Genomic DNA, 25,391 nt, shown 5'->3' with positions numbered 1-25,391 from the left:
TTGATCAGAAAACACGCAAGAAAAACACTTGCAAATCCGTACATATCTTTACAAAAACTATATTTTTCATTTTACTATGTGTCTAGAACAAACTGCCCTCCTTCGAATATGAACTGTTGATCAGCCCACTTTGAACTTTTGTTCTGATGTTCTGTGCAAAAGGGTCTCGGAAACTGCCAGTCGTGGATGAAACAACACATAGCGTACGTTGTGGAACACGCACGGGTTAAAACTGATTGACTACTGATGCAATACTGCCACCTTCTGGATCAAAGCAACAGCTGCTAGAGAAATGTCTGCTACAACACTATGCTCAGAAAAGTAAATGAAGACATGAGACCTAACAGTATTTCCTTAAAAGAATAAACAAAAAAGTAAATGAAGCCTATATAATACAGATACATATTTCTATGGTTTGTTTCATTCTGTAGTACAGATTTTTAGCATCTGAAAACACAATCTACTCAGTGCTCGGTATTTTAAAACATTAACCCTCTTCAAATGCAAATAACATATAGTGTATAACTTTATTCAAGGCCCAAAGATGATTAAATGAAGAAATAGTTCTATAGGTTAAGACCTATTCTGTCTTCTAATGCAGATAACTGTTATCTGTTCTGAAAGCCCTGTAAATAAACATACTGGATTTATACAAAAGGGAAGCTTTAATTCTGTCTGATGAAACAATGCCTATATAGTAACACTAAGAATTTGGTTCATTTATGCAATCTTCTAAACTAGTCTTCTTGGAAAGGGACAGAACTCTGGGAACCTATGACGTATTTTTACAAAACAACATCAGTGCAACTGGTATGAGAGCACAGCACGTAGGGATGGGCATCTTGCTTCACTGGAGACTGAGAACGACACGCTATCTGTCAAACCAACGGGGTCAAACTGCCTTTTCTGCTGTCTACTCTAGGCGCCTACACAGAAGATCAAACAAGGGCTTGGCTCTGCTGTTTTATTCAGCATAAAGAACACAATGTTTTTATTAAATATTTCCATTCAATGAGGAAAATAAAAATGTAGAAATGACAACATTAGTGTACATTATGCTGACATGAGCAAGACAGTTTTTGAAAATACTCAGTACTAGTGTATAAAACATGATGGACCTTAACTGTGGTAAACCTGCTGAGATAACAATGGCATGGAGTTTCCATCCAGTAAGAAATGAAGAATTGTTCTTTTTTTGGAAGACGTTATTAAAAAAGGCATGAAAAATCCTCATTTATACCCATACATTGCTAGTTGATCCTCCTAACACAGGATCATGCTGTGTGAGATTGAAAAGATGGAAGAGAAGACAAATCTCAATTACTGTACTGCTACTTGGTGTTTGCAACACAGAAGGTCACATTTGAAGTCCATGTGAGTGCATAACTGCAGCATTTATAGAGATAAACAGAATTGGGTGACTCATCATGTGATTGATTTAAATCAGAAGGAGATGTTTGAGAAAAAAACTCACTCTGCAGCACCTATTTTTGTTTTAGTTCGCCGGAGAATTTTAATGATGTTTTTGCATAATTTTACTTCATTTTATTTGCTGCAGCTTGAATTTACTTATTTTTGTGACCTACACAGATTATGTAAGCGTTCCCACCAACGTGTAGGATCATATCCTCTAGTAAACAAATACTGGACTGAACCGGGAGTCAAACATTTATGATAATTCGCCTTCATTAAAACTCCAAAAATCGAATGATGGGGGGGAGATTATAAAAGTGTGCCATCACACAAAATTTTGTTTCAGAGATAAGGACCTTATTCTGATATTAAAATTTAAACTTGTAAAAGTTCTGCTTTAATAAAGAATATCAATTTCCCTCAATACCTCCTCCGCCTCAAGCACCAACAGTTTGACACCCACGTAAGCTGATCCAGATGTACTCTTCTCCCACACCCTGTGTAAACTCATTAATACCCTTCACTGTGAATGGAAAAGATGTGCAAACGCCAGCCTGAAAGACTATCAGGAAATCGGGTGACTACTGTAAGAGAAGAACAACCATTTTTGTAATGAAATTGTCTGTGTACTCGCCATAATTTACTACTCCTGCTGAGAAAAATACCAAACCCACCAAGTCAAAACAAGGGCTAATTACAGCTTTCAAGGTTGCTGATTAAACCCCAAATGACACCATGCAACATATTCCTGCATTATGTAATCATCCTGTTCTCCGTGGAACTGCAGAGTAAATGGAAAAATAGTCAGATTGAAATCAACCGGAATCGTACCAGTAAGGAGTCGTGTCATAGGGTGTAACTCTTTGCAGCTTCAAAAGACTCTGTGCTGTACGATAAAAGTCATTTTAAAGAACGGGGCTGAAAGTCAGGCCCGGTGCATTTTATAACCACTTTATCCAGTTCAGGGTTGTGGGGGGAGCCGGAGCCTATCCTGGCCAGCAATGGGTGCAAGGCAGGGTACACCCTGGATGGGACACCAGTCCATCACAGGGCAACACACAGACACACACACTCACACCAGGGCCAGTTTTCCCAGAAGCCAGCTAACCTACCAGTATGTCTGTGGACTGCAGGAGGAAACTGGAGCACCAAGAGGAAACCCATGCGAACACAGGGAGAACATACAAACTCCACACAGACAGCACCCCAGGAATTGAACCCAGAGATCCAGCACTACAATTCAGCAATCCTAACCCACCACCATGGTGCCACCATGACAAAATATGGACAGCCCCACAAAGTGTCTTTCTTTTCACAGTCCTCATTCGGCGAGAGACAGAAATGTGATGATTGATTTCCTTTCTCTGTTGCCATGAGTCTAAGCCCCTCTCTTATTCAGTTCGCACTGCTGTAGGTGGAGAGAACTACTAGTCACGCAAGCATGGGAGGAGATTATACTGCAGCACAGGACAGACCCCGTTTCTTTCAGAATCATGACTCAGAAAAGGTAAACCAGCAAAAAAAACTACAGCATAGAGAGAAAAACAATTTCCCAAATTTTAGGAATCAATTAATCATCGTATTTATACAGGGCTTTTCATTCCAAGGACCAGAAAGCTATTTACAAATTAGGAGGCTCAATGTAAATACACCATATACAGTACGCCCTGCCCCACTGAAGAGCAGCCCCCCCTGGGTGATACTCGGCAGCCCCACTGCACAGCAGATCAGGGGGAGGAGAGAGAAACTGCTCCTCCAGCTGAATTAAGGAGGAACTTTAGGGAGGTTGGGTTGTACAAGCCCAGAGTGGAATTCAGCCAGGAAACCAGGGTGAACTTAATAGACCAAGTCAGGACCTCAGTTTAACATATGGGGGTAAAAGAGCTTCATACTGTATGTTGCTACATGCCAGCAGCCATATCACCCTGCAGCTCACAACTGGCAGCCTACTGAAGGTCAGCAGGTGTGAGCCTGGTCAGTACCTGGAGGGGAGACCTCCTGGGAAAAACTAAGGCCGCTGCTGGAAGAGGTGTTAGTGGGGCCAGCAGGGGGCGCTCACCCTGCGGTCTGTGTGGGTCCTAATGCTCCAGTATAATGATGGGGACACTATATACTGTAAAAAGGCGCCGTCCTTCGGATGAGATGTAAAACTGAGTTCCTGACTTCCTGTGGACATTAAAAAGACCACGGCGTTTCTTGAAAAAAAGTCCTGGCCAAATTTCCCCCTGGACTTTACCAATCATGGCCTCCTAATAATCCCCATCTCTGAACTGGCTTCATCACTCTGTTCTCCTCCACACTGAGAGCTGGTGTGTGAGGAGTGTACTGGCGCACTATGGCTGCCGTCACATCATCCAGGTGGGGCTGCACACTGGTGGTGGTGGAGGAGAGTCCCCATTACCTGTAAAGCGCTTTGAGTGGAGTGTCCAGAATAGCGCTACACAAGTGTAAGCAATTATTATTGCTACATATGAATAATTCTGACACTATTGCAGTATTTGGTGTAGTGAATAATAAATACAGCGTTGTTTGTCTTCAACAAAGAAAAAAAATAAAACTGATGAAACTGGTGGCTTTCTGGAGGATTCCTCCTGACTGGATGCTGGTGCAGCAGGTCCTTACCATTCTCTTCATCTCTTTGGAGACCTGGTTAGTGCTCAGGTGGTTGTAGAAGGGTCTGTCTGAGCACCAGTGGGCTGTGTTGTGGCTGACGGAGTTGGTGCGCTGCCTGTTTATCTTCGCGATCATGGCCTTCTCCTCTTTCTGCGACAGAAAACACACTGTTCAAACTGCCAAAGCGAGGACAAAGCTTGAGACCTGATTTTGTATGAGAGTATGGGTGTCAGCCAAATGAAAAAGGTTAGCATTCATCTTGGAAAACATTGCCATTTACTCTTTTTAGACTAAGTCTCATCACATGCAGGCATTATAGACTCCCAGGCACAAGCGTAAAATCACGAACAAAGACAGTAAAGAGCTTGTGCTATTGTAGGTCTTTATGGTTAATTACCATACAATAATGAAGGCAGTCTGCCTTATTCCAAGTGTGTACAAAAGTTGCATTAAAAAACAAAATAAGAGCTCTCCTAATAAATCTTAGTGGATTTGCATTTCCAAATCTATTCCAAAGGTAAGAATGACTGTAGTCCCGGACACATAAAGCAAGATTTTGATTTTGAGTGATACTGAACAGCCAGGTGCTTCGTAATATTGATATAGTCAATTTATCTTTAAGGCTTCTCAACAGATGTCAGTGGAACAGCTTCCAATTGGCTATTATGATCAAGCCAGTCACTGACTAAAAAAGTAAAATAACATCCGTGACAGTTATGACATTTGGGGAATGGTCATATCTGTTTTGCTTAACAATGACAGACTCCCTGAAACTGAAGAAACCATCGTTTAAGTCAGTCATAAAGAGGCCACCTTTCTTAAAGTAGAAGAATGAGTAATCACAGTGGCAACCTTCCTTGACTGTGTTTGACTTTCTCATAAACCACTGTTTCAGTGTAAACTGGACCTACACTGAAGCAAGTGGAAAAATGACCCTATCACCATGGTTTAGAATGATGCAATTCAGTCCTGAGCAGACGGTAAATGAGCAGCTGTGTTGCACACAAAAGTACACTAGGCAAGATGAGCTAATACTGAGACAAAAACGAAAGACTCTGTTTCACTCATGTTAGGGGTCATAAATCTTTAATTATCAAAACTGCAACTTATGAATTTGAATCATGAGGCAAAATTTGTGATGCGTGGAATGTGCAGAGTGGATTAGCCAAGTTCCAGCCAGAGAAAAGACCCCTGCTCTTTCCTGAGTCGTAATTCCTAAAAACAAACAGAAGATCACTGCACATTGTGACAAGAGACCACATTCCCCTCATGAGATTTCAATAAAAATCAACAACTCTGAACAGCGTGAAACAATGACTTCATTCTGGAAATACCCACTCGCTTTTGACTGCACCCAACAATGAGGTAGGTTTCGATGTTGTGTTTCTTCAAGTAGGCATTCCTCTCTCCTCCGAAACCTGGCTCTACATCATAGTCGCCATTAAGGTAGTTCAGGGTGGCCTTTGTTATATGGATACGCCTAAAATGACAGAAACACAAATGCATTTGCTAAAATACACAATTCATAATGACAGGCCCTAATGAGATTTACATTTTATAGACATGAACAATAAGCCCTGTGTAATTCTTTTAATCTAGAGGCTCAAGATGAGGCAGAGGCTTGGCAACGAGCAAAGTGGATCAATGTTATTTGGTCACTTTTTCATGATGCTTTAAAAAACATTAAACGATTTTAGCAGTGTTTTCATGGAGTGTGGTACAGAAATATACAAAATAAAAATTAATGAATAATCTAAAATTAGAGTGCTATCATTTATAATGCGTTCTTTAGACTCCTGAAACTGGAGGAGCTCGAGTCAGATAGTGCAGATTTATCATACAATCATAGCTTGAAGAGTGGAATGGCAAATAATTCCATTTTGCTTGGCAACAGCTGATCCTAATGAACTCAGGAATGACTGCAGCTGGGGGAGCCCAGAGGGTTCGACTGTCATCGCTGCCCCCGGCATTTCCTCAGCGTGCTGCTCGTCGACGGCGGACGTGGACAGGGAGGAAGGAACCCACCCGGCTCGGCCTCCTGCCTCCATCTGGTTGGCCAGGGTGACGTCATTGGACCAGACGTCAAACTGCCACTTGCGCAGTCCCAGCACCCCGCAGTGCACACGCCCGCTGTGGATCCCCACTCGCATGTTCACGTTGACCCCGGTGACCTCCCGCACCAGCCTGCACACAGCACACACGGCAGACAGACAGACAGACAGACAAGGAACCAATGGATCTTTGTTTCGTTGCCATAGAGTCAATAATGCACACACACACACACACACACACACACACACACACACAGGTTTCTTGTTCTTCACACCGCAATTTCTAAGCTACATATTCACACACACACACTCAAACACATACCAACACACATGCACAAGCCCACACATACAAACACACACACTTACACACATACGCACACACTCAAGCATACACATCTCTATACACATACACACACACTCAAGCACACACACCTACATACACATACACACACTCAAGCACACACATACACAAGCCCACACATACAATCACACACACTTACACACATACTCACAAACTCAAGGACACACAAACACACACACCTATACACACACACAAGCACACACACTCAAGCACACACATACACACACTCAAACACACACACTCAAACACACACAAACACATACATACACAAAATAGACTAACCTAAATGACATAACCTAGTCTTACAATAAAGGCAGTCTTGTGGAGCCACCTACCTAGATAAGAAAGATCAGAATGTTCTGTCTCCCACTACTAACACGCTGATAAATGACAAAAAAAAGTTCAATAGTATCAACATTCGCTATCTGACTTCTCTTTTATCCTCTCAGTATGAATAAGCGAAAGGCTGCCATTGACCATCATAAAGAACACTCAGTCCTGCTACTGTTCTGATTCTAAAGCCAATCTGTGAAAGCAGCTCTTCGTAAGGACAGTCTGAACTTTTCATTCCCCCATTTCATAACTGAGAAAGAATCTAAAACTAAAAGAGCATATCAATATGCTCATTTTTTTCTTACTTAACCCTCTTTGAATGCCAAACACAAATAACCCTTAAAAAGTGCCAATTGCATTTACGTGGCCTAAACTTTTAAAGTATTCCCAGCCACAGGCAATGCTTATGCTTTTAATTAAAACTCTGTAGCTACCAATTTACAAATGGTCTCCAAACTTCCAAACAATTAATATTACTAAAGAAAAGATCATATTCAGACATTATTATATGTGATCTTTAGAGATTGTCTTCATTTCTAACGTCACAAAATTGAACTTGATGTTTTCTATGCACGTGTTTCACTGTGCAAGATCCAATTAACAGACCCTCGGCTTGCAGAAATAAATGTTCTGAGATTGCTGACTGAAATCAGAGCATGTTTGCTTGTCAGCGTTGCATAGTTAGGAGTGGGCTTAAGTAGAAGGGAGACAGGAGTACAATAAATGTTATCCTGGAGATCAGTGATGTTCTCTGGCACCAGGAATGCAGAAGTCCAGGACTGGAAAGCTGCAGCATTGGCACGGTTTCATCCGTGAACTGAGGTCTTAAGTGCCTAATAGAACTTGAGCTAGTTTAACTCCTTTCCAGGGTAATTTCCAATCAATATGTAAAGAACTATGGAACCCCTTCTGGACTCTGGCCCTTCACAACTGGAGAACTGCCCCCATCAGGCTCAGCAGAACTCCAGTCAACTTTATGTCCAGTTAAGTACAATTTCTTGTAGGTTTTCTGTCACTTTCTTAATTCCTATAGAGCTGAAGAGTTTAAGAAGAGTGACAAGTAGTGAACTGCCTTTGTTTCAGCAGAAAAGACTGACAAAATGTTTGGAAAAACAAGGTGAGAGCAAAAACTGGTAAAACCCTGTGTGCTTCAACCTTCCTGTGAATATGCATGAGCAAGCAATTGCATTGGCCATCAGATCTGATCTGGGGTGGAAGCAGAAATCATGCCTGCATGGTAATCATGAGAGGAAACAGGTCCTCCGGCATTTAATTTGCCAGCGTTTTTTTTTTTTTGCTGCAGTTGAATCAATACGACTCGCATTTTTTTCAATGCCTCATAGCAGTCAGCACTGTAAATGCGCAAGAACACAGTGGACTATCCCCACGGTTCTAAATAGACTTGTCCCAATCCCGTATCTCTGCACGCTTCCCCATGGTTTGGATCGTCCTTCGCCATTTCCCTGTGCTTCATCCTGCTTTGCTACAATTTATTCTGCTTTTGCCATGGCCCGTCACCCAGGCGAGGGAGCACCTGAACAAGCATACTGATTTCTCTGCGCGCCAGCCACACCCCACACACACTCACGAGATGGCCTCGATCATGTCCACGCCCATCTCCACGCAGCAGTGGGCGTGGTCGGCTCGGGCCTCGGGCAGCCCGGACACGCAGTAGTAGCAGTCGCCCAGGATTTTGATACGTAAGCAGTGGTTCTCCTGATGGCAGAGAAAGGGGGGAGAGAAGAGGAGGAATGAGAAATGTAAACGTAACCTCATGCCGCAAGTAGTTCCCCTGCAGAGCGATGAGAAAATGATTAACCCAGACTAAAATAGTGGCTGGCACTACCATCTCTTCAAGGAGATTAATTCATACAGGAGCACCTTCTGCGCATGAGCCTGTCTTAACTTTACACAGTCATTTCAGGAATTGAATATGGTTTTACAGTGACCATATCCTGCATTTACTTTGCCATGGCTTTCCATAAACTTCTTCTTACTTCACCATATGTCTCTAAACTATTTACTATTTACTGCTCTTACCATGACTTCTCTGTCTCTGCTGACACCACGGTACAACACACAAGTTTTATAAAGGCACCTTTATGAAGGGAATGTACTGTAGCTCGGGTACATACCATTCCCAACGTGATCAGCCCCCAGTCTAGCAGACTTGAGAGCTCACCTTTAAATCAACAATTTGCCCACTCGAGTTGTGATCAATTTAGCGAGTTATTATGCTCAATTTCATCAGCGATGGCCACCTGTGGTCACTGGAAGCAACAGGGTATTGGCATTTTCATTCCAGTGATCTGTAAACTGCTTAGCTGAACGAATTACCTGCATCATTGGTCAAAACTATATTGCAGCAAGTGTCTAGAAATTGATGATTTAATGGTGACTCATAGAACCTGCTGGACTATTGCTGTCTTGGATTCCCTTGCTGTCACTAATCTTATCCAGATGAGCTACAGATAAGGCATTTAATTTAGAGAGCCAGACTGCTAAAAAAGAAACAACCAGGGAATGCTACAGATAGGGTTTCATCAACCCTGATACGGTACAGATGTAGTTTCTGCTCTGTTTTGAATCAAACTCTGTTCCAGATATAACGCAGAGGCCAGTAACAGACATTATCAAGAAACTGGTTGTTGGCAGATTCAGGCAAGTAAGTTTAAGGCTGTTTTCAACTCAAAAAGCAATGTACGGACAGAACAAGTCCTGAGGCATTCTGGGAATGCCAAGAGATTGGGATCTCTTAGATCAATGAGAAAGCCAGGCAGCCAAGAATAAAAGTTCTTGTCCAAAAGGGTCTGAATTTATTATAAATAGTGCAATAGACTTATTGTTCCCACTCATTATAAGCAGAAATAAATTTAAAAATACAAGTAATCTGTAACAGTATTACTTAAATACTATTCCACAAATATTCAATAAAGATTCAGTCCTACTGTAGGTCCTAGTGTTAAAATAATTTCAGGCACTAATTTCCAGCAGTTTAGAGGACAAATATTACATTCGATAGACTTGGAATTAATCTTGCTGGGTCAATGTGTCACACAGAAAGTAACTTTCCATCTACTCAGAATAGTTTTATGCTCTTTGGTTTGTACAAAGAGAGAGATGTTTCTGCCTTGTGTACACTGTATTTTATAATATGGAACATTTTTGCCAAAACGAGCAAACCACCAGATGACTGTATCTGAAGCTGGGCTGAGAATTCTCTAACGCTGTGCTCAATGTCAGATCCATTAATTGGAAGGTTGTTGTCTACAAGGATTGCTTTTTTTCCCAAGGCCAACACGAGAACAAGGCTGGTCTCATGGTTGTCTCCTGAATGTTATATTGCCACAGGCCTCGTCTTGAGAACGAGCCCCTCACAATCGTTGCTGTGAAGCGCTGGATTGAACGGAAATTAAGATCAGCTCACATGAGAGAGTGTAGAGACATCGGCCAGGTGGTGAAATACCAGCATCAGAAACAATGGATATTTATACCCTTTACCACACCAAAAGAGCTGGTAAGAAGCTACGATAACTCATCAGGGACTTGGGAAATAATGAGACAGAGGAAATACATGAGAAGATCTTTGTCTTGTGATAATGAGATAAATAAGCTCAGGAGTTCAAAGACGGAATCTGATGTCTCATTATTAAAAAAACACATCCTGGTACAGTATTTCCGCCTCAGAAATTAATTAACAGGAACACTGGCCATAATAAACATGCTACTCTGCACTGGTAAAATGATACCAGCTCCATAGTTTCCATCATATGCAATGTCCCTGGTAGAATGAAATTCTTGTGAGTTTCACATTACACAGCATTTTGTTTGATTAACCCATCTTCTTTTACCTTCAGCGTCTCATCTGTCACCTTCACAGCCAATTCCAGTAAAATCACCTTCGGATCACCCAAATCACCTTCTGACAGTATCCATCAGGAAAAATATAGGTTCATATACCCGAAAACCCATTATAACTCTTTACTGCACTGTTTTTAAAGGTATATAGCACTGACTACATTGTAAAAATATTAAACTCTATAAGTGTATTTGTTTAAAAAGACCGTAATCACTACTGGTGTAAGGTACACGACTACCTGTAAATAGTGAGGCTCCTTGGACAACAATATCCTGCATTAACGTCTTCTCAAGCCTACCATTTACACCCTTTCCCTGTGCAAATCCCTGTCTTCAAATTCAGAGAAAGCATGCGGGACATTGGAGAAACAAAAGACAAATACCGCAGCTAGTTTGTCGAATCTGGCAAACAGCTCATTCAGAGTCATAACCAGCTCCTGGGCAGTGCACTGTGAAGCCAGACTGGTAAATCCCTCAATGTCTGCAAAGAGGATGCTGCAACGAAAAGATAAGAACAGATAGAGAGTTAGAGTGACCCCATAGGCAGGATCTACAGTGGATAGGGACCGTCACAGCGTAGTAACAGACAAAGAAAGTTAAAAATATAAGCACAGGCAATGTGACAAACAAGAGGAGGCCTTTCACGCCATCCAGCCCGTTTGGTAGAAATTAATCCATTCTTGAAAGATGCCAGGGTATTCTCTTCAGCCACATGGCTGGGTAGCTTGTTCCTGACTCCAGTAACCCTTTTCATAAGGAAGCGTCTCCTGTTTTCTGTTTTAACTGCACTTCCACAGTGTTTCCACTTGTGTCCTCTAGGTTTGGTGGTGTGAACAAATATTTAGCTATGAACATTGCATGAAACCTCAGTAACCGCACCCAACAACAAATAAAAGAAACATTTCTTTTTCAGTCTATGGTCAATGTGCATATAATAATGTACCTAAGTTTTTTTTTTTGTATGTATGTATTTATCCAAAACAGAAAAATACTTTGTAAGTCTGGATTAAATCACAATCTTGGCCTGCCTGTCTTGCAAATTACAAACCCAGTACTTCATGCTGGTATTTTGCTGACTAGAGGCTTCCTGCTTCATCCAATTGGAAACCTGCCAGTATGTACAGGGTTTATAGTCTGCAATTTGCAATTAGTTGATGGGCTGACATTCTGATGTAAACTTGCTTGCCAGTTAGGGCCTGAGAAAAACCCACAAGATGAAATCCTTGCTAATGAACAAATAACAGTGTTCAGCTTTATCTGAAGCATTGATCAACAATCTAAGAACTAGACAGATTTGTGGAAATATAACATACAAAAATGGGAATATGTAGTCATATTAATCATAATAAAAATCATTCCTTTATCCTGTTCGCAGTATACATGTAGTCCCGAGATGAATATCGACAAAAACTGCAACATGAAAAGCAGGGTCTGTTGTGACCAAAGGGGCATTTCTTGCTTATGCAAGAGTCTGGTGTTAACAGGTACAAAAGACAAGCAAAACCTAAGCAAATCACCAACAAACGAGCCAAGGAAAACAGTGCACGGAGAAACTGGAAACCCTTTCCAGTGGAAATGGGAGACTTTGCCATAGCATTGTTTCTGTTATGACCGCTGTCCTGCGGTATCCCTCGGCTAGCGGTGGCCCCAGGAAACCATCACATTCTCACGGGGGCTGAAGATCTCCCAGGGTTTGCTGCTCTAACCAGGTCTCCTCCTGGTGATCGGCCTTAATTGGTCATGATCAAATCTATTATCCAATTGCTGTTTCTCTATTGAATGCTGAGGCGCCTCTTCGACGGCGCTTCGCCATTATTCATTCCACCCCGTCCCAGGGGCAGTACTGTCTCCTCTCTCTGTCCTCAGTTTTCCAGTCTTTTGGGCTGTAGCTCTGGCGAGCTGAAACCTCAGCAGCCTCCCCGTGTAGCTATGTTGTCCTGGGATGCGGCACTGACAGAATCTGCTCCTCGTGGCCGAGTGAGCGACACCGCCAGAGCAGTGGCTTCCCGACCCCAGTCGACAGGCTGAGCACCCAGGTAGCTGAACAAGCTAAAGCCTTCTCTCTCCCTGTGCTGCAGCTTCACGTCTTCTCCTCTCCCTGCACAGCAGCCTCAGGTTCAAGTCTTCTCCTCTCCCTGCACAGCAGCCTCAGCTTCAAGTCTTCACTCTGCTCTGAGCAGCAGCCTCAGGTTCAAGTCTTCACTCTGCTCTGAGCAGCAGCCTCAGCTTCAAGTCTTCACTCTGCTCTGAGCAGCAGCCTCAGCTTCAAGTCTTCACTCTGCTCTGAGCAGCAGCCTCAGGTCACGTCTTCTCCTCTCCCTGCACAGCAGCCTCAGCTTCAAGTCTTCTCCTCTCCCTGCACAGCAGCCTCAGGTTCATGTCTTCTCCTCTCCCTGCACAGCAGCCTCAGGTTCACGTATTCACTTTGCCCTGCAGCTCCAGTCTTCACGGAGGCTCCTGGGCTTTGCTCTGGAGCCCTGGACTCTGTCCCGCTGGCCTCCTTCTCCTGCGTTTCCGCCCCGAAGCTTCACTAGGCAGCTCCACTCCAAGCTCTATAGAGAGTCCTGCCCTTGCGATTTAGTCTCGTCTCCAACTGCCCTCATTCCTGCCGCCTTTCTGCCTTCTCTCTGAGGCACCTTTTTCTCCAGACCTTAGAACTCTTATTTTTTCTCTCAATTCCTGTTTCTCGGGCTGTCTGGGTCACTTTTCCCTTTCTTGTTTCGTTCTTTTTTTCCTTGCCACCGTCCAGAGCCCCAGTTGGAGCCCTCTCCTTATGGACAGTAGTGAGTTGATCTATTATTGCCTCCCTTCACTTTCCCTTTCCGCCTGTCCTGGAGCACTTGAGCCCCAGTCCGTCAAGTCTCTTCGGGTGTTCCACTACTCTCCGGTCCCTTGCACTTGGGCTCTGACAGATCACCACCCGCCTGGCGGCATCCAGCCATGTCATAACATTTTCATGTACTGTATCTCTGAGACAAACATTTCATAACAGTAAAACCAGACAGAATCTCCTCTTCTTTTTATATACCTGCATTTTCCCCTATGTGTCTCAATAGTGTCTCTCTGCCATTACAACTAAACAGTTAAAAGGCAACCAGGCAAGGCTGTAGAATTCAGGGGAAGAAAGTGTACCTAGACACTGAGCTTCCAAAAACAGGTGTGACAGAGACTCTCTCCAGCCCTAACTCATGTCGTTCAGAATGAAGGAGACTCCCCATTGAAAATAACTTTAGTTAATGACTGAAATATCTGGTGTCTACAGGAAGTAATTGATTTTTTAGTACGATTAGTAATGAAACATTGAAAGAAGGCAAAGCAGAAACACAGATATCTTTAATCGTAATTTTCCCTGTAATATCCTTTAAGGGAATATTTCAAATAAAGACAACATATACTGTACACAGTATGCATTATTGTGTCTAAGGCATAAATTGGGTATTTTCTTTTTAATTCTTTGCTTCCTTTTCTACCAGACATTTGACTGCATGCACACACATATTCCATTTGTATGAAAAGCTTTCACAGGATGGGCATATCCACAGTGTGATTGCAGCTTTGAGATTGTACTTTTCACTCTACCCAAAGATGACGTTTTAACGGTGGCATCTGAGAATTTGCAGATGCACTGCATTTGGCCAGGGCAGGTGAAGGTCATATTCTGTTTGTCTACAATGATGAAACAGAGCTATGAAAGCCTCATGATGGGCGAGATGCACTTTAATCCATCTCAATGTGGATTGCATCCTGTAATTCTCTTCTACTGGTACGTGTCAAACATCAATACTGCTGACCGGCTCCACGTGGCCCTGGGTGACCAAAACACAACACAGACATTAACTTACATTAATGTACATTAAGTGGAACCTGTACTCATTGATAACTGGGAATGAATCTCCATGTGTTATTAGCGGGTAGGAAATAAAGCTCATTCCTACAAAGAATGAAGAAAGCAGCTACAATTTCTGACTTTGTCAGCTTGGGTCTCCTCAAGACTCAAATCACTGAAAAAGTTCTTCAAGCAGGAAACGGTTCCAAATTTACAGTCAATAAAAAAGGCTTTGAATTGTGTGCTCAGAGCAAATTTAAGCACTTTGGTCTGTAGAAAATGTTTCCCGCTTGAAAAAATGAGGGGACCTTAAGCAAATTTCAAAGGCCTTGATGAAGTCAACCCACTTCTTCGGAGGACTTCTTCAGAGTCATGGGAACAGTTATATAGTGGGAAGTGTGGGTCAGCACAAGATGCATGTCCTTAGACAAAAGGTTGCAGGAGTCTGGAACAAGTTACCCATCCATGCTGTTGAAACGGACACCTGGGATTCTTTCAAGTAGCTGCACAGATTTCTCACACCAATTAGCTTCTGTGTGCAGTACCAGCTGAGCTCACTCCTATATCTCCTCTGTCCTTAGTGCTTGGTAAACAAAATTAAACAATTAGGTTACTGGGGCAAAAAAGAAAATCCTGTAGAAAGTCTTCATTGTGGTTCCTCTTTATTTCTGTCATACTATCCAGTTAACTGAGAATGTACTTTTTTCTCAATATTTCAATTCTGTTTCTTTAATTTACATGATGCATCTAATAGGGCTGTTTCCCAGACTACAGAAAAACTGTGGAATGAGGTAATTAGTATACCAAGAAGAATTCAATGGATTTCTAGCTCTTATAATGAGTTAGGGCTGATGTATACACTTCTTTGTACCAAGTGACATTTCAATTTAAGTAACATAACACCGGGGATGTTAATAGAACGATGCTTCTACAATAAGAGTGAACAGGGTCAACTTTGCATCACGTTACTTCAAACATATTAAGAGAGGATGATAAGATTGTAACATTTCTATTTTAAAAGCATAATAAAGAACACTTATGGTTTGATGAATTTTTACTTTAAATGTCTATTTTCAACATACTACTCAATATTGTAGCACCTCCGTTTCTTGCATATTGGTGACATACGTTTGATGCCAATTACACCTTCCTGTTCCTATTCAGTATTTCCAAGAAAGTTAATAAACAGTAAAGGCTGAAACCAGAGAAAATACCCAGGAAGCTGCAGACTGATTAAGCTGTTCTGTCATCAATCACAATTGAAATCTTTGTAGATAGTCAAGAAGGAGACTGATTTTCATTTCCTTGTTTCAGCGCAGCCAGAGAAACAGCACATTGTTGCTTCTCCATGGTTACGAGTCTGCCCACGTAAGAGAACACTTTTGTTTTTGGAGCAGGAAGAGCTCCTGTCATCACTCTCAGGAGATATGCAATGCACTCAAATTGAAATTTTAAAAGTCAAAAGTCCTAAAATATTGGTTTGGTACTGCTTATTATTGAATTGATATTCTTTAATATTGTGATATGTCAAAAAAATATTAAATAAAGTTTTAAAAAGTCATCATAAATATCCACCTCACTTGTTTCCCCTTTTAAATTCAGTTGTTTGGAAGAATTACTAGTTTACAAATGCCTGATAAGATACAGTACATTTCTAATTATACTTTCCAACTAGAAATGCCAATGTTTAGATTTTATTTAGATACATAATGTTAGTTGATGAAAACAGAACCATTTTCGCGAAACCCTACATGTAATTTTAAGGTTTCTGACAACAGGGGAGTTAAAAGCTCTGCACATATTCTCTCAGCAAAAACATATATTATTCTCAGGAGCCCAGCCACTACTGACACTGCTGAAAAAGACATCAAGAGGGCTATGAATAGTCTGTTGGGCTGGTGCTTTAAAATGGTCAGACTCCCTTGTTTGTAACATCCTATCAGGTCATTTACAAAGGCATTGACAACCAACAAGTTACAGAAAGGAGCACTGTGATGATGATGACAATGACCATGAAGATGAAGAAGACAAAGATGATGATGGGAAGTTGTAGTGGTTCTGGTCAAGAGATTGTGTCTTTCCAGGTGGATGGCACCGTACTTTGAGAGAATGCATTGTACTAGACCCTAAAGAGCAAATTAAGAGTCTGAACAGTCAGGTTATGTACTATCAATAATGGCTAGCAGTGTTTTAATATCAAAGTCCATTGCTCCCAGACTGCCTTGGGAGGTTTATGTGGGACAACTCTTAATTAACACTGGTCTAAGGTTCAATCTGCTTTGGGAAGTGGAAAAAATCCAAAACCTGCATGCAGTTAACTTGGAGAGCTTAGAACATCATTTCTAGCATCTGAAAGGTCACACAGATTGACAATTAAGCTTCTAATTAAGTCTGTTTATAAACCTCGTGAATGAAATCACAAGTACCTGTGGGAAGGACACCTTTACACTGCTAGAGGAGAACAGCAACATGTGCTTGTTTACACTAATTTAAACCATGTGTATGATCCATTTATAATCAACCAGATTAAAACAACACTAGGTAACAATACTTAGCTGCCATCATACTGTACATTGACAATAACCGGTCACCAGTCACCTGCCAGCACCACAGATGGAGCCTTAATTGCCCACATCATACCTCTTAGGTCCTGGTTTCTCATTCGACCTGGGGTGTTCCTTCTGTTTGCATGTTCTCCTTCAAAAAGATTGGATCAGTGGATCTTCTCTGGGAGCTCTAGTTTCCTTTCACCTTCCAGAGATGTGATGGTTTGGTCAATTTTCTCTAAATATTTCCCCTGTGTCTGCGGATGTCTATACGTTTCTGTGTTTTCAGTGTCCAGTCCAGTGAAGAATATTGCAGTATAAGTGTTAGTGCCATTGCACTTCATAAACTTTCCTCAGTACACATTTAATTAGCAGCGATTTCGATACAGATCTCATGTACACTCAACTGTATCTTCCCTACATAGTGCATATATACTGTATATTACTTTAGGCACTCTTAATATATTAAAGAAGGTTTGGAGTGTTGAATGTTGTTCCGTTTTAAAAAAAACTCTGCATTTAATGCTTTCCTGGACAGAAAGTCAATCAATTTAAAACACAGGCCAGGGATGTGTTGTATAGCATCTGCAATTATAAGTCTAAAAATGAGCCACAATATGAGTTTAGATACAGGACACATTTAAATCTGCAGGACATATTTGCCAACCCCATACTTTCTTGACCACAACAGACTCAGCTATATAGAGACCCAAAAACATCAGAATATTTTTTTTTTCAAATGCTGGTCTGCCTCTCAGATAGAGCAAAATATAGAAAATTCCCTCAAGAACAATAGTTTTTGTCTGGCTTTGCCTTCACAGAACAGCACAGGCAGATATTTAGAACTGATGTTTTTGCTTATATTTATATGTGCATTTTCTGCACCTGATACCCGAGAACAAACATTTCTCTCATCTGTGCCTAAATGTTTCACTCACTAAGAAAATAATGAAATCTGTTTAAGAGTTATATTAGATTGACATATGTTTTATTATCGCATGTAGATTTTTGCTCAGAATCACAGATAAATAGACACAAACATAATTATATGAAAATATAAAAAAGATCAAAAGCAGGACACTCAACATCACATATCTTGCATTGACATCAAAGAAGCCAGGAAGTTCAATGAGGAATTAATCTCCTGTCAATTGCAGAAGATCTCTACTGACTAACCTGATGCATTCACTAAAATTTTCCAACTGTTTACAAAAATTTAAAATACTCTGGTGAAAGAATTTCTTTATTCAGACCTGGTAATGACAAACATTACTAGAAAACAGCAGCATTGAAACCTATTTCTGTACTGCTGGCTGCCCGTTTCCCTAATATCCCTTTTTTCACTCAGTTCTCCCAATGCTGCTCATTTTATTGTGGCTTAGTTATCTACAGGTATGATGCACCAGTTGAAGATTTACTGATCTCACTGGACTTGACCTCAAATGTAATCTGTATACTACTACTAGTACTAATTTCTTAAACTTGTATACCACTTTTCAGGACACTCCACTTAAAGCGCTTTACAGGTAATTGGAACTCCCTTCCAATACCACCAATATGCAGCCCCCACCTGGATGATGCAATGGCAGCCAAAGTGCACTCTGCACGGTCACCACACATCAGCTATCAGACTGATGAAGCCAGTTCAAGTATGTTAATACATTTGTGGTACCCCCAGAGGATAACAAGAACAAGAGGGAGAAGAGTGTGTGTCTCTCTCCCTGCTTCCCGCAGGTAGATGTATTTCTTTGTCTAAAGGCGCGGACTCTACACCTTCAGCTCCAAAGGCCAAGCTAAAGCCTACAGCTGCATTATAGCACAAAAACTGCACTGTGACACTAAAGGCAAAAGGGCTTTGATCTTCTACACAATTAACTGAAGACAGTCAATAACAATAGGGCTATTTTCTCTTTGAGTTTCAGTTCCTACCTACTGTACAGTACCTCCAGTTAGCCCTTGAATATTCTCTCTCTTCTCGAGGTGGTGCTTCAGTAATTTCAGATACCTACAAAGACCCTGCCTGACACTCCTGTCTGTGAAGCTCACAGGGCTCTGTGCTGACTAGGAATAGCTCACTATGAATAATACATCATAGTGTTCTATTCTGCTGTACTGGCTCCTGGCTTGTTTCAGATCATTTCAAAACCCTGCCTCTTGCTTTTTTAAATTCCCAAAAGGAAAATCCTTCATTTCTTTTATCAGTGGTCTGGAAAGGAGCTTCAAATTTTGACCTTTGATTTCCTAGCCAAATGACCTGACCAATAGTCTTGCCAACTGATATTTAAGCTTCTACATATGTTTCATACTTACTGGAGATCTTCTGTGAAGGAACAGAACATTCCTAATAATATCAAGATTCTGCAGTACTGTGTGGTTTATGTTTTCCAGAAATGGTGTAGGAATAAACTGAAAACCCTCCTAAAACTGGACAGGATTCTTTCAGTTCTAGGATACGTCTTAGAATGGCAGTTTGTATCCTTTCTTCACAGAATTTCACACTTTCTTAGGATTTTGGAAGGCTGGCTGAAGAAACAGACATATCTATGGTTCAATCTGGGTTTTTGAATTGCTGTACCAAACCAAAAGCCCTTATTTCATTTCTTTGTTATTTTGAGGCATATCCTGTTTGATGTTTTTACATTCATACACAAACTAATAAATGAGACAGTGCAAAGTGACATGCTGGTTCCACCTACGTAATCAGCAATTACTATATTTTTTTCTCTGGTACACGATATGGAGATACCACCCATACTGCTATAAGATCATCCATTTTTACCATTAGATGCACCATTTTCTACAAATTTATTTTATATCAAAATGTGATATTTGTGGATAATACAATAATTTACTCAATATTAAACTCTACAGTATAGAAATCTGACCTAACTCCAACTGTGCCACTGGTCAAACACTATGGAAAATTTGGTACTAAGATCCACTCATCTTTACATTACATCTTTATATTACATTTTTGAACAGGCTGATCCTGAATAACCGCTTTGTTAGAGTACTGGAATATCTTGCAAACTTGTCTAAATTCATGTGGAAAGGGATTAAAATCCTCACTCTACTGTGTGAAAGGTATGCTTGGGGTTTAGACTCGTCCAACTTTAATTTCTATTCCTTTGTTCTGTGATCACTGTTTGGTTGAATCCTGACACTCCCATATCTTAGTGCCCATTCAACCCGGTCTCCCCATACAGACTTCAATCCTTAATTTCTACTGAAGTTCCTGTGATTTTGTTTTACCATAGTTACATACTTAATTACAACTTGGATTTCAGTAGAAAGATTCACAAAATCCCTGAATACAGCGGATTGCCAATCCTCTTTTTGTCTCTATTTAGTAACTCCTTACAAGTCATTCTGCCTGTTTGTTTCAGAATGATAGAGAGATTCACATTCTAGAATATATTTTTAACGAGGATTATATTTTCTTGTTCTGGTACTTACAATCTCAATATGAGCTACCTGGCTCTTCTTTCTCTTTTTATTTACTAACTGCTTTCTATAATAGATGAATAAAGCATTCCCCCCAGATGGCAGTGTTGTACAATTCATATACATTTTCTTCACAGTGCGTACGTGACCCCCTGCAAACGTTATAATATGAAACTGAGAGAAATCTGGTTTTGTTTAACATTTGTTTGACTAAAATTGAAAATATTTCACAAAAAAGATTGCTTACTCTAATCAATGCTTTTTGCTAATGATTCAATGAGCTCTCATATTCACTGAATCATGTACTTCATTTGTTACAAAAGTTACTGTGTCTACATTTCATTTATAACAGAACAAGAAAGTTGTTGTAAAATCTACAACTTTTACAACTGCGGTATAGAGTTATGGTGGATGCTTCATCAAACAGTCTATAACTTCAGCATTAATATGTTGTATCTAAGGTATGCAGCCACCTCTGAAGAACCCTGACACAATAGACTGTTGTTCTGAGTTCTTTCTTTTATCCCAACACAGAGGACAGTATCACAATAAAAGTGAAGGTGATGTGGAAACTGGCAAGGAGCTCATCGTGTAGTTAAATCCTCCTACAAAGTACAGATATAAAGTTAGATAACCTTTCTGTATGTCAGCTAACAAACAACACTAGTTGTTTCACCTGCTCTTTGTATTCTGACCCAGAGGTTTGCCTTGAACTGTGTTTTGATATGGAAAATCATGTTGGTGTCGACTGAAGATGAAACTAAATATAAACAAATTCTTTACAAAAATGAAACCACAGACGAGCGCTTTTATAAATTGCCCTGCACAGAACGGTGTTGGCACACACAACACAGCATCTGTCCTCTTTATTTTCAAAACAATATGATTGGGGAGAAACCACAATCTCTAATCGAGCTGCTACATTATTAACAAGAGGGTGAGTGACAAGTCCCTACTTGCTTGTGATAGCTCCTATTGAACAATCTTATATAACAGGCTCATACTGCTGTTTGGTTTGTGCTCCGTTTTAAGTAACATCATTATAAAAGGCACCTGGGAAACCTTTGTAATGATTATGTGACTGTGACAGGCCTGGGACAAGGGCAGAGCAAGTTTAATGAGTGAGAATAAAGTTCTCTTCATTTCCAGCAACTTGACAACAGGAACACAGTTGTCACAGCTATTCTGCTACACAGGGCTTCATAAAACATTATTATTTTAGATTCTCTGTTTTATTTCTAGGTATTTAAAACACTATTTTATTCTCCACAAGGCGCTGTGTGTCAGGGCAGACACATGTTATGGGTGAAACAGCAGAGCTTCTCGGATTCAGAGAACAGAGAGACACATGAGGAATAAAATTCCAGTTTATTCAATGGGACAAAGTTTTTTTTTATCTGACAGAACCTTAAACATAACTGTCAGATTTATCAATGAAAGCCTCAGATTAGCCGTGGCGTATAAAGACTCAGGAACTGCTGAATTCGAGGAGCTTAAGAGAAATTTTAGTCCTAAATATTAAAGTATTAATCCTCAACTAACCAGAAAGCTTTGATCTGATTAGAGAGTTTCTCCATTTCAAGGAAGAAAAAAACAACAATGGTGTTCAGTCAAATTTCAGAGATGTAAGCATGTACTGAGACAAAAGGTTACGCAATATCACAAGCACATCTGTCAGGAAGGACTTTCGACTGTTATGGAAAATGTCAGTAATTTTTCTCAGAGCTCCTTGCCAAGTGATTTGCTCAAGAGGGCTCCCTGTCCTCTTGTTTGTTTGTTCAGTACAAAGCACTACAGCAGGGGACACTAACATAGCTGCCTATTCCCAGCACTGAACTCACACAACCACATTGGTTATCCTTGGCTATCCTTGCTATTGTAATCTTTATATCGTAGATGAAGAAAAGCCACAGCATTAACATATAGAGCACTACCCTTTTTCATGTGTGTGTCCATGCTTATTTTTATTTCTTCTATTATTCTGGACAGTATACTTTCCTCCAATATTATTTTTTAGGTTACATCTGAAGAATTAGTTTGGAAGCCTAGACAGTGCAGTTGTTTTCTCAAAAGCATGCACATATGAATAAAAATGTTACTTAAAAAACAATTCTACAGCAATCTGGGACTAATTTTGGTTCCAACTTTAAAGACCATAGCATGGTCTTTTACCATGTATGAATTTATCCACACCCAAAGTTTCTTTTGAAGACTGGTCAGCACTAACTGGTTTATGTCTGATTCACAGGTTTAGAAAAGTAATGAAAATCTATCACTGAAAACAATTCATTTATTTAAATCTCAAGACAAAAGTCTCATTTCCTCCATGTTTGTTTAATAGTTTGAAAACTTAAACAAAGATTACTTCCTTATATTATTTTCCATCTTCCTGGAAACAGAAAAACACAGCAGACAAACAGGTCCCACCTTAAATTTATTCTGGCACTACACAAATTATAATGTGGTTTGTGAAAATCCAGACGAAACTTCGAAGGCGATGGGACACAAAGGTGACCAAAACGGTATAAATCTAATAAACAAATGACTTGAAATGACTTACTGTACGTGAAGTGTGTGGCCCACTTCTGTTTCAAAAAAAAGGTCATTGGCAGGAAAGCCCGCTGCCTAATTAGAGCACAGTGGTTGTCCTGCACTGCATGAAGCTCTTTGATTATGATTTATTTGGGTCTAACAGAAACAAAGTCTGACATTCCACTAGAGAGATCTAAAACATCTGCCGATCCAGTTGAACTGTCTCCCAGCCAATAGTCTGCCATTTGTCCTCTCCTGACCATGCCTGCAATTCATTCTGTCTATCTTTTCACCATGATTCACATCTTCACATCTTCCTAAAGAAACACGCAAGAAGCTACAGTGCATGTTGCCTTACTCGTGGTCCACACATCCCCCCAGCGCTCTGCTATTGACAAATTTCAATTCCGATTTCTGCTTTCATTTCCAGAGTGCGTCCACTCTTCCCCCTGGAGGTTGTTGCCTTGATTTCCATCTATCCCTTACCCAGCCTCATGTTTTCTCCCTGTACCCCTCTACCTCATGTTTTCTCTGTCTGTGAAGAGGCTCCACAACTCAAACATCTTTATTTTATTTTTGAAATTGAAAGAGACCTCTGCTTTCAGACTTTAACATGAGTCACTGCTGCTACAGCCTTTAAATAAAACACAGTTATTTGTTTTTCAGCAATTGTCGCTGTATGACTAAATCCTATCAGAGCTACACTGCACAACTTTTTTTCTAATATTTTCACATTACCCAACCTTTAAATAATATAACACAATTTCTTAACTGTCCTTAGTTTATCTCTTTACTGTTCAGGACTACTTATACATACCTCACATATAGTACCTTTTTTTTTATTAGTATTTCAAAGATGACTCAACTTGACTGGGGACCTCACAATACTGTAGATGATCCCAACACAACAACCATTTAGCTCAGAATTTAAGGATGTTTATGTAGCTAACAGCAGCTAGGTCTGGTGATAAAGCTGTAGAAACCCCTCTGTTACTAAGAACAAACTGTATCATAGGGGAGATGTGAAAGTACATTTCACCAGCAGGGTCAGACTCCAATATACTGTAACGCTTACGGCCGACAGGTACTGTGACGTCGCCGCCCTTCCCTGTAATAGCAGGACCACAGCCCCTGGGCTGTAGAGAGATCTCTCTTTAGCTCACCGGGCTGGGTCCCTGTTGAGTGACACAGGAGTCCCAGGTTCGAGCCCCTGACGGTGGGGGGCCGACCTAATGCGGCAAGGGGCGCCCACCTGAACCCCCGTTGCATTACAATATCACTAATTTCTGCTGCCAACGGGTAATTACTGCTGCCATTTCTTTTAAGCTCTGGATCAGTCTTTTGAGAAAAAAAATGTCTACATCCACATAACAAATCTTTCACACTCTAGAAACTTTTTTTTTCGTGGGGTAAATTGTTCAATATCATCCACGAGGCAAAATTTACATTCATACCTAAAATTATCATTTAGACAGGTGAACCAAAATGGTCAGTGGACACAATCGTTCCTCTGGGACTTTAAAAAACTAACACAAAAGGTCAGACTGTAGAGCAAAACGTATTGCACAGCTTCATTAACTCTAAATCAATAACGCAGTTGTGGAAGTAGTCAGGTCTAAACACAGTTGAACGTTCAAAGGCTGAGGTGTGAAAGGTAAGCCTGATGTATGGCAGAAGATATCCAGAGTCTGCAGGAGGTACAGGTTTAAAAGGCCAAAAGGAGAATTCAGGTCCAACTGTGCTTGCGGTTGTAGTGAATTCTCCCCGGGTTGAACAGCAGCAGGAAACAGGCTGTATTGCCTGGGTATGTTTCCCTACTTCATTAAACAACAGGGATTTCAAAACGTTTCAGGAGTTCATTGTCTTTGCAGAGTACTGTAGCTGTAGGTTTAGACATTATCACGGGACACTCACGTGACAGTAAGGCTAGTGCCTCTTGCTCTGTTGCTGTGGCCTCAAGGCTACACTGTTAATCAAAAGGCACAGCCACCAACATCTGGCCCCTGCGTTCAGAGAGACTCAGAAGAGAAAACCTAAGACACACTTCTGCGTCATCTGCACACAGAGCAATAAGACCTGAAAAAACGTTTGCTTACAAAGACGGAGCTGAAGTTTTCCCGAAAACTGACGAGTCAGCAGTGACCTAGAATGTATATTAAGGGATACAACAAAGTTTGCGCAGCCGCTGAAGGTGGCATTGTACCGTAACGTCCATCAGCGTTCTCCACGTCTTCTTTGATCTGCAGTGATGCAATGCTTAAACAGATCACTAGATGGCAGCCACTCGAACACTCCCCGCATGAACCGCTCAAGTCATACTATTGGCAGCGCACAGACCCCGTGTGCTGGTCCAAGCACAGGTATACCATGAAGAAAATAATTCAATTGAGTACGCCACAGGTTATCTAATACAA

The 25,391-nt window shown here is 40.9% G+C and overlaps 1 protein-coding gene across 2 annotated transcripts in view; it reads right to left on the bottom strand.

Annotated features, from left to right (window-relative positions):
• adcy5 (adenylate cyclase 5) overlaps nucleotides 1-25,391 on the bottom strand; it is a 94,692-nt gene that overhangs the window by 17,167 nt on the left and 52,134 nt on the right. For both annotated transcript variants that reach the window (XM_088606110.1, XM_088606109.1), the window contains exons 4-8: nucleotides 11,013-11,124; nucleotides 8,360-8,487; nucleotides 6,052-6,210; nucleotides 5,365-5,506; nucleotides 4,036-4,176 (exon numbers count right to left, since the gene is read on the bottom strand). In XM_088606110.1, the coding sequence (XP_088462236.1) occupies nucleotides 4,036-4,176; nucleotides 5,365-5,506; nucleotides 6,052-6,210; nucleotides 8,360-8,487; nucleotides 11,013-11,124 (682 nt within the window). The remainder of the gene's footprint in view (nucleotides 1-4,035; nucleotides 4,177-5,364; nucleotides 5,507-6,051; nucleotides 6,211-8,359; nucleotides 8,488-11,012; nucleotides 11,125-25,391) is intronic.

Source organism: Lepisosteus platostomus, chromosome 14 (genome assembly GCF_059453375.1).
Source record: "Lepisosteus platostomus isolate fLepPlt1 chromosome 14, fLepPlt1.hap1, whole genome shotgun sequence".
In the NCBI taxonomy this organism is placed as follows: Eukaryota; Metazoa; Chordata; class Actinopteri; order Semionotiformes; family Lepisosteidae; genus Lepisosteus; species Lepisosteus platostomus.
This window is presented reverse-complemented; position numbering and strand designations above follow the sequence as displayed.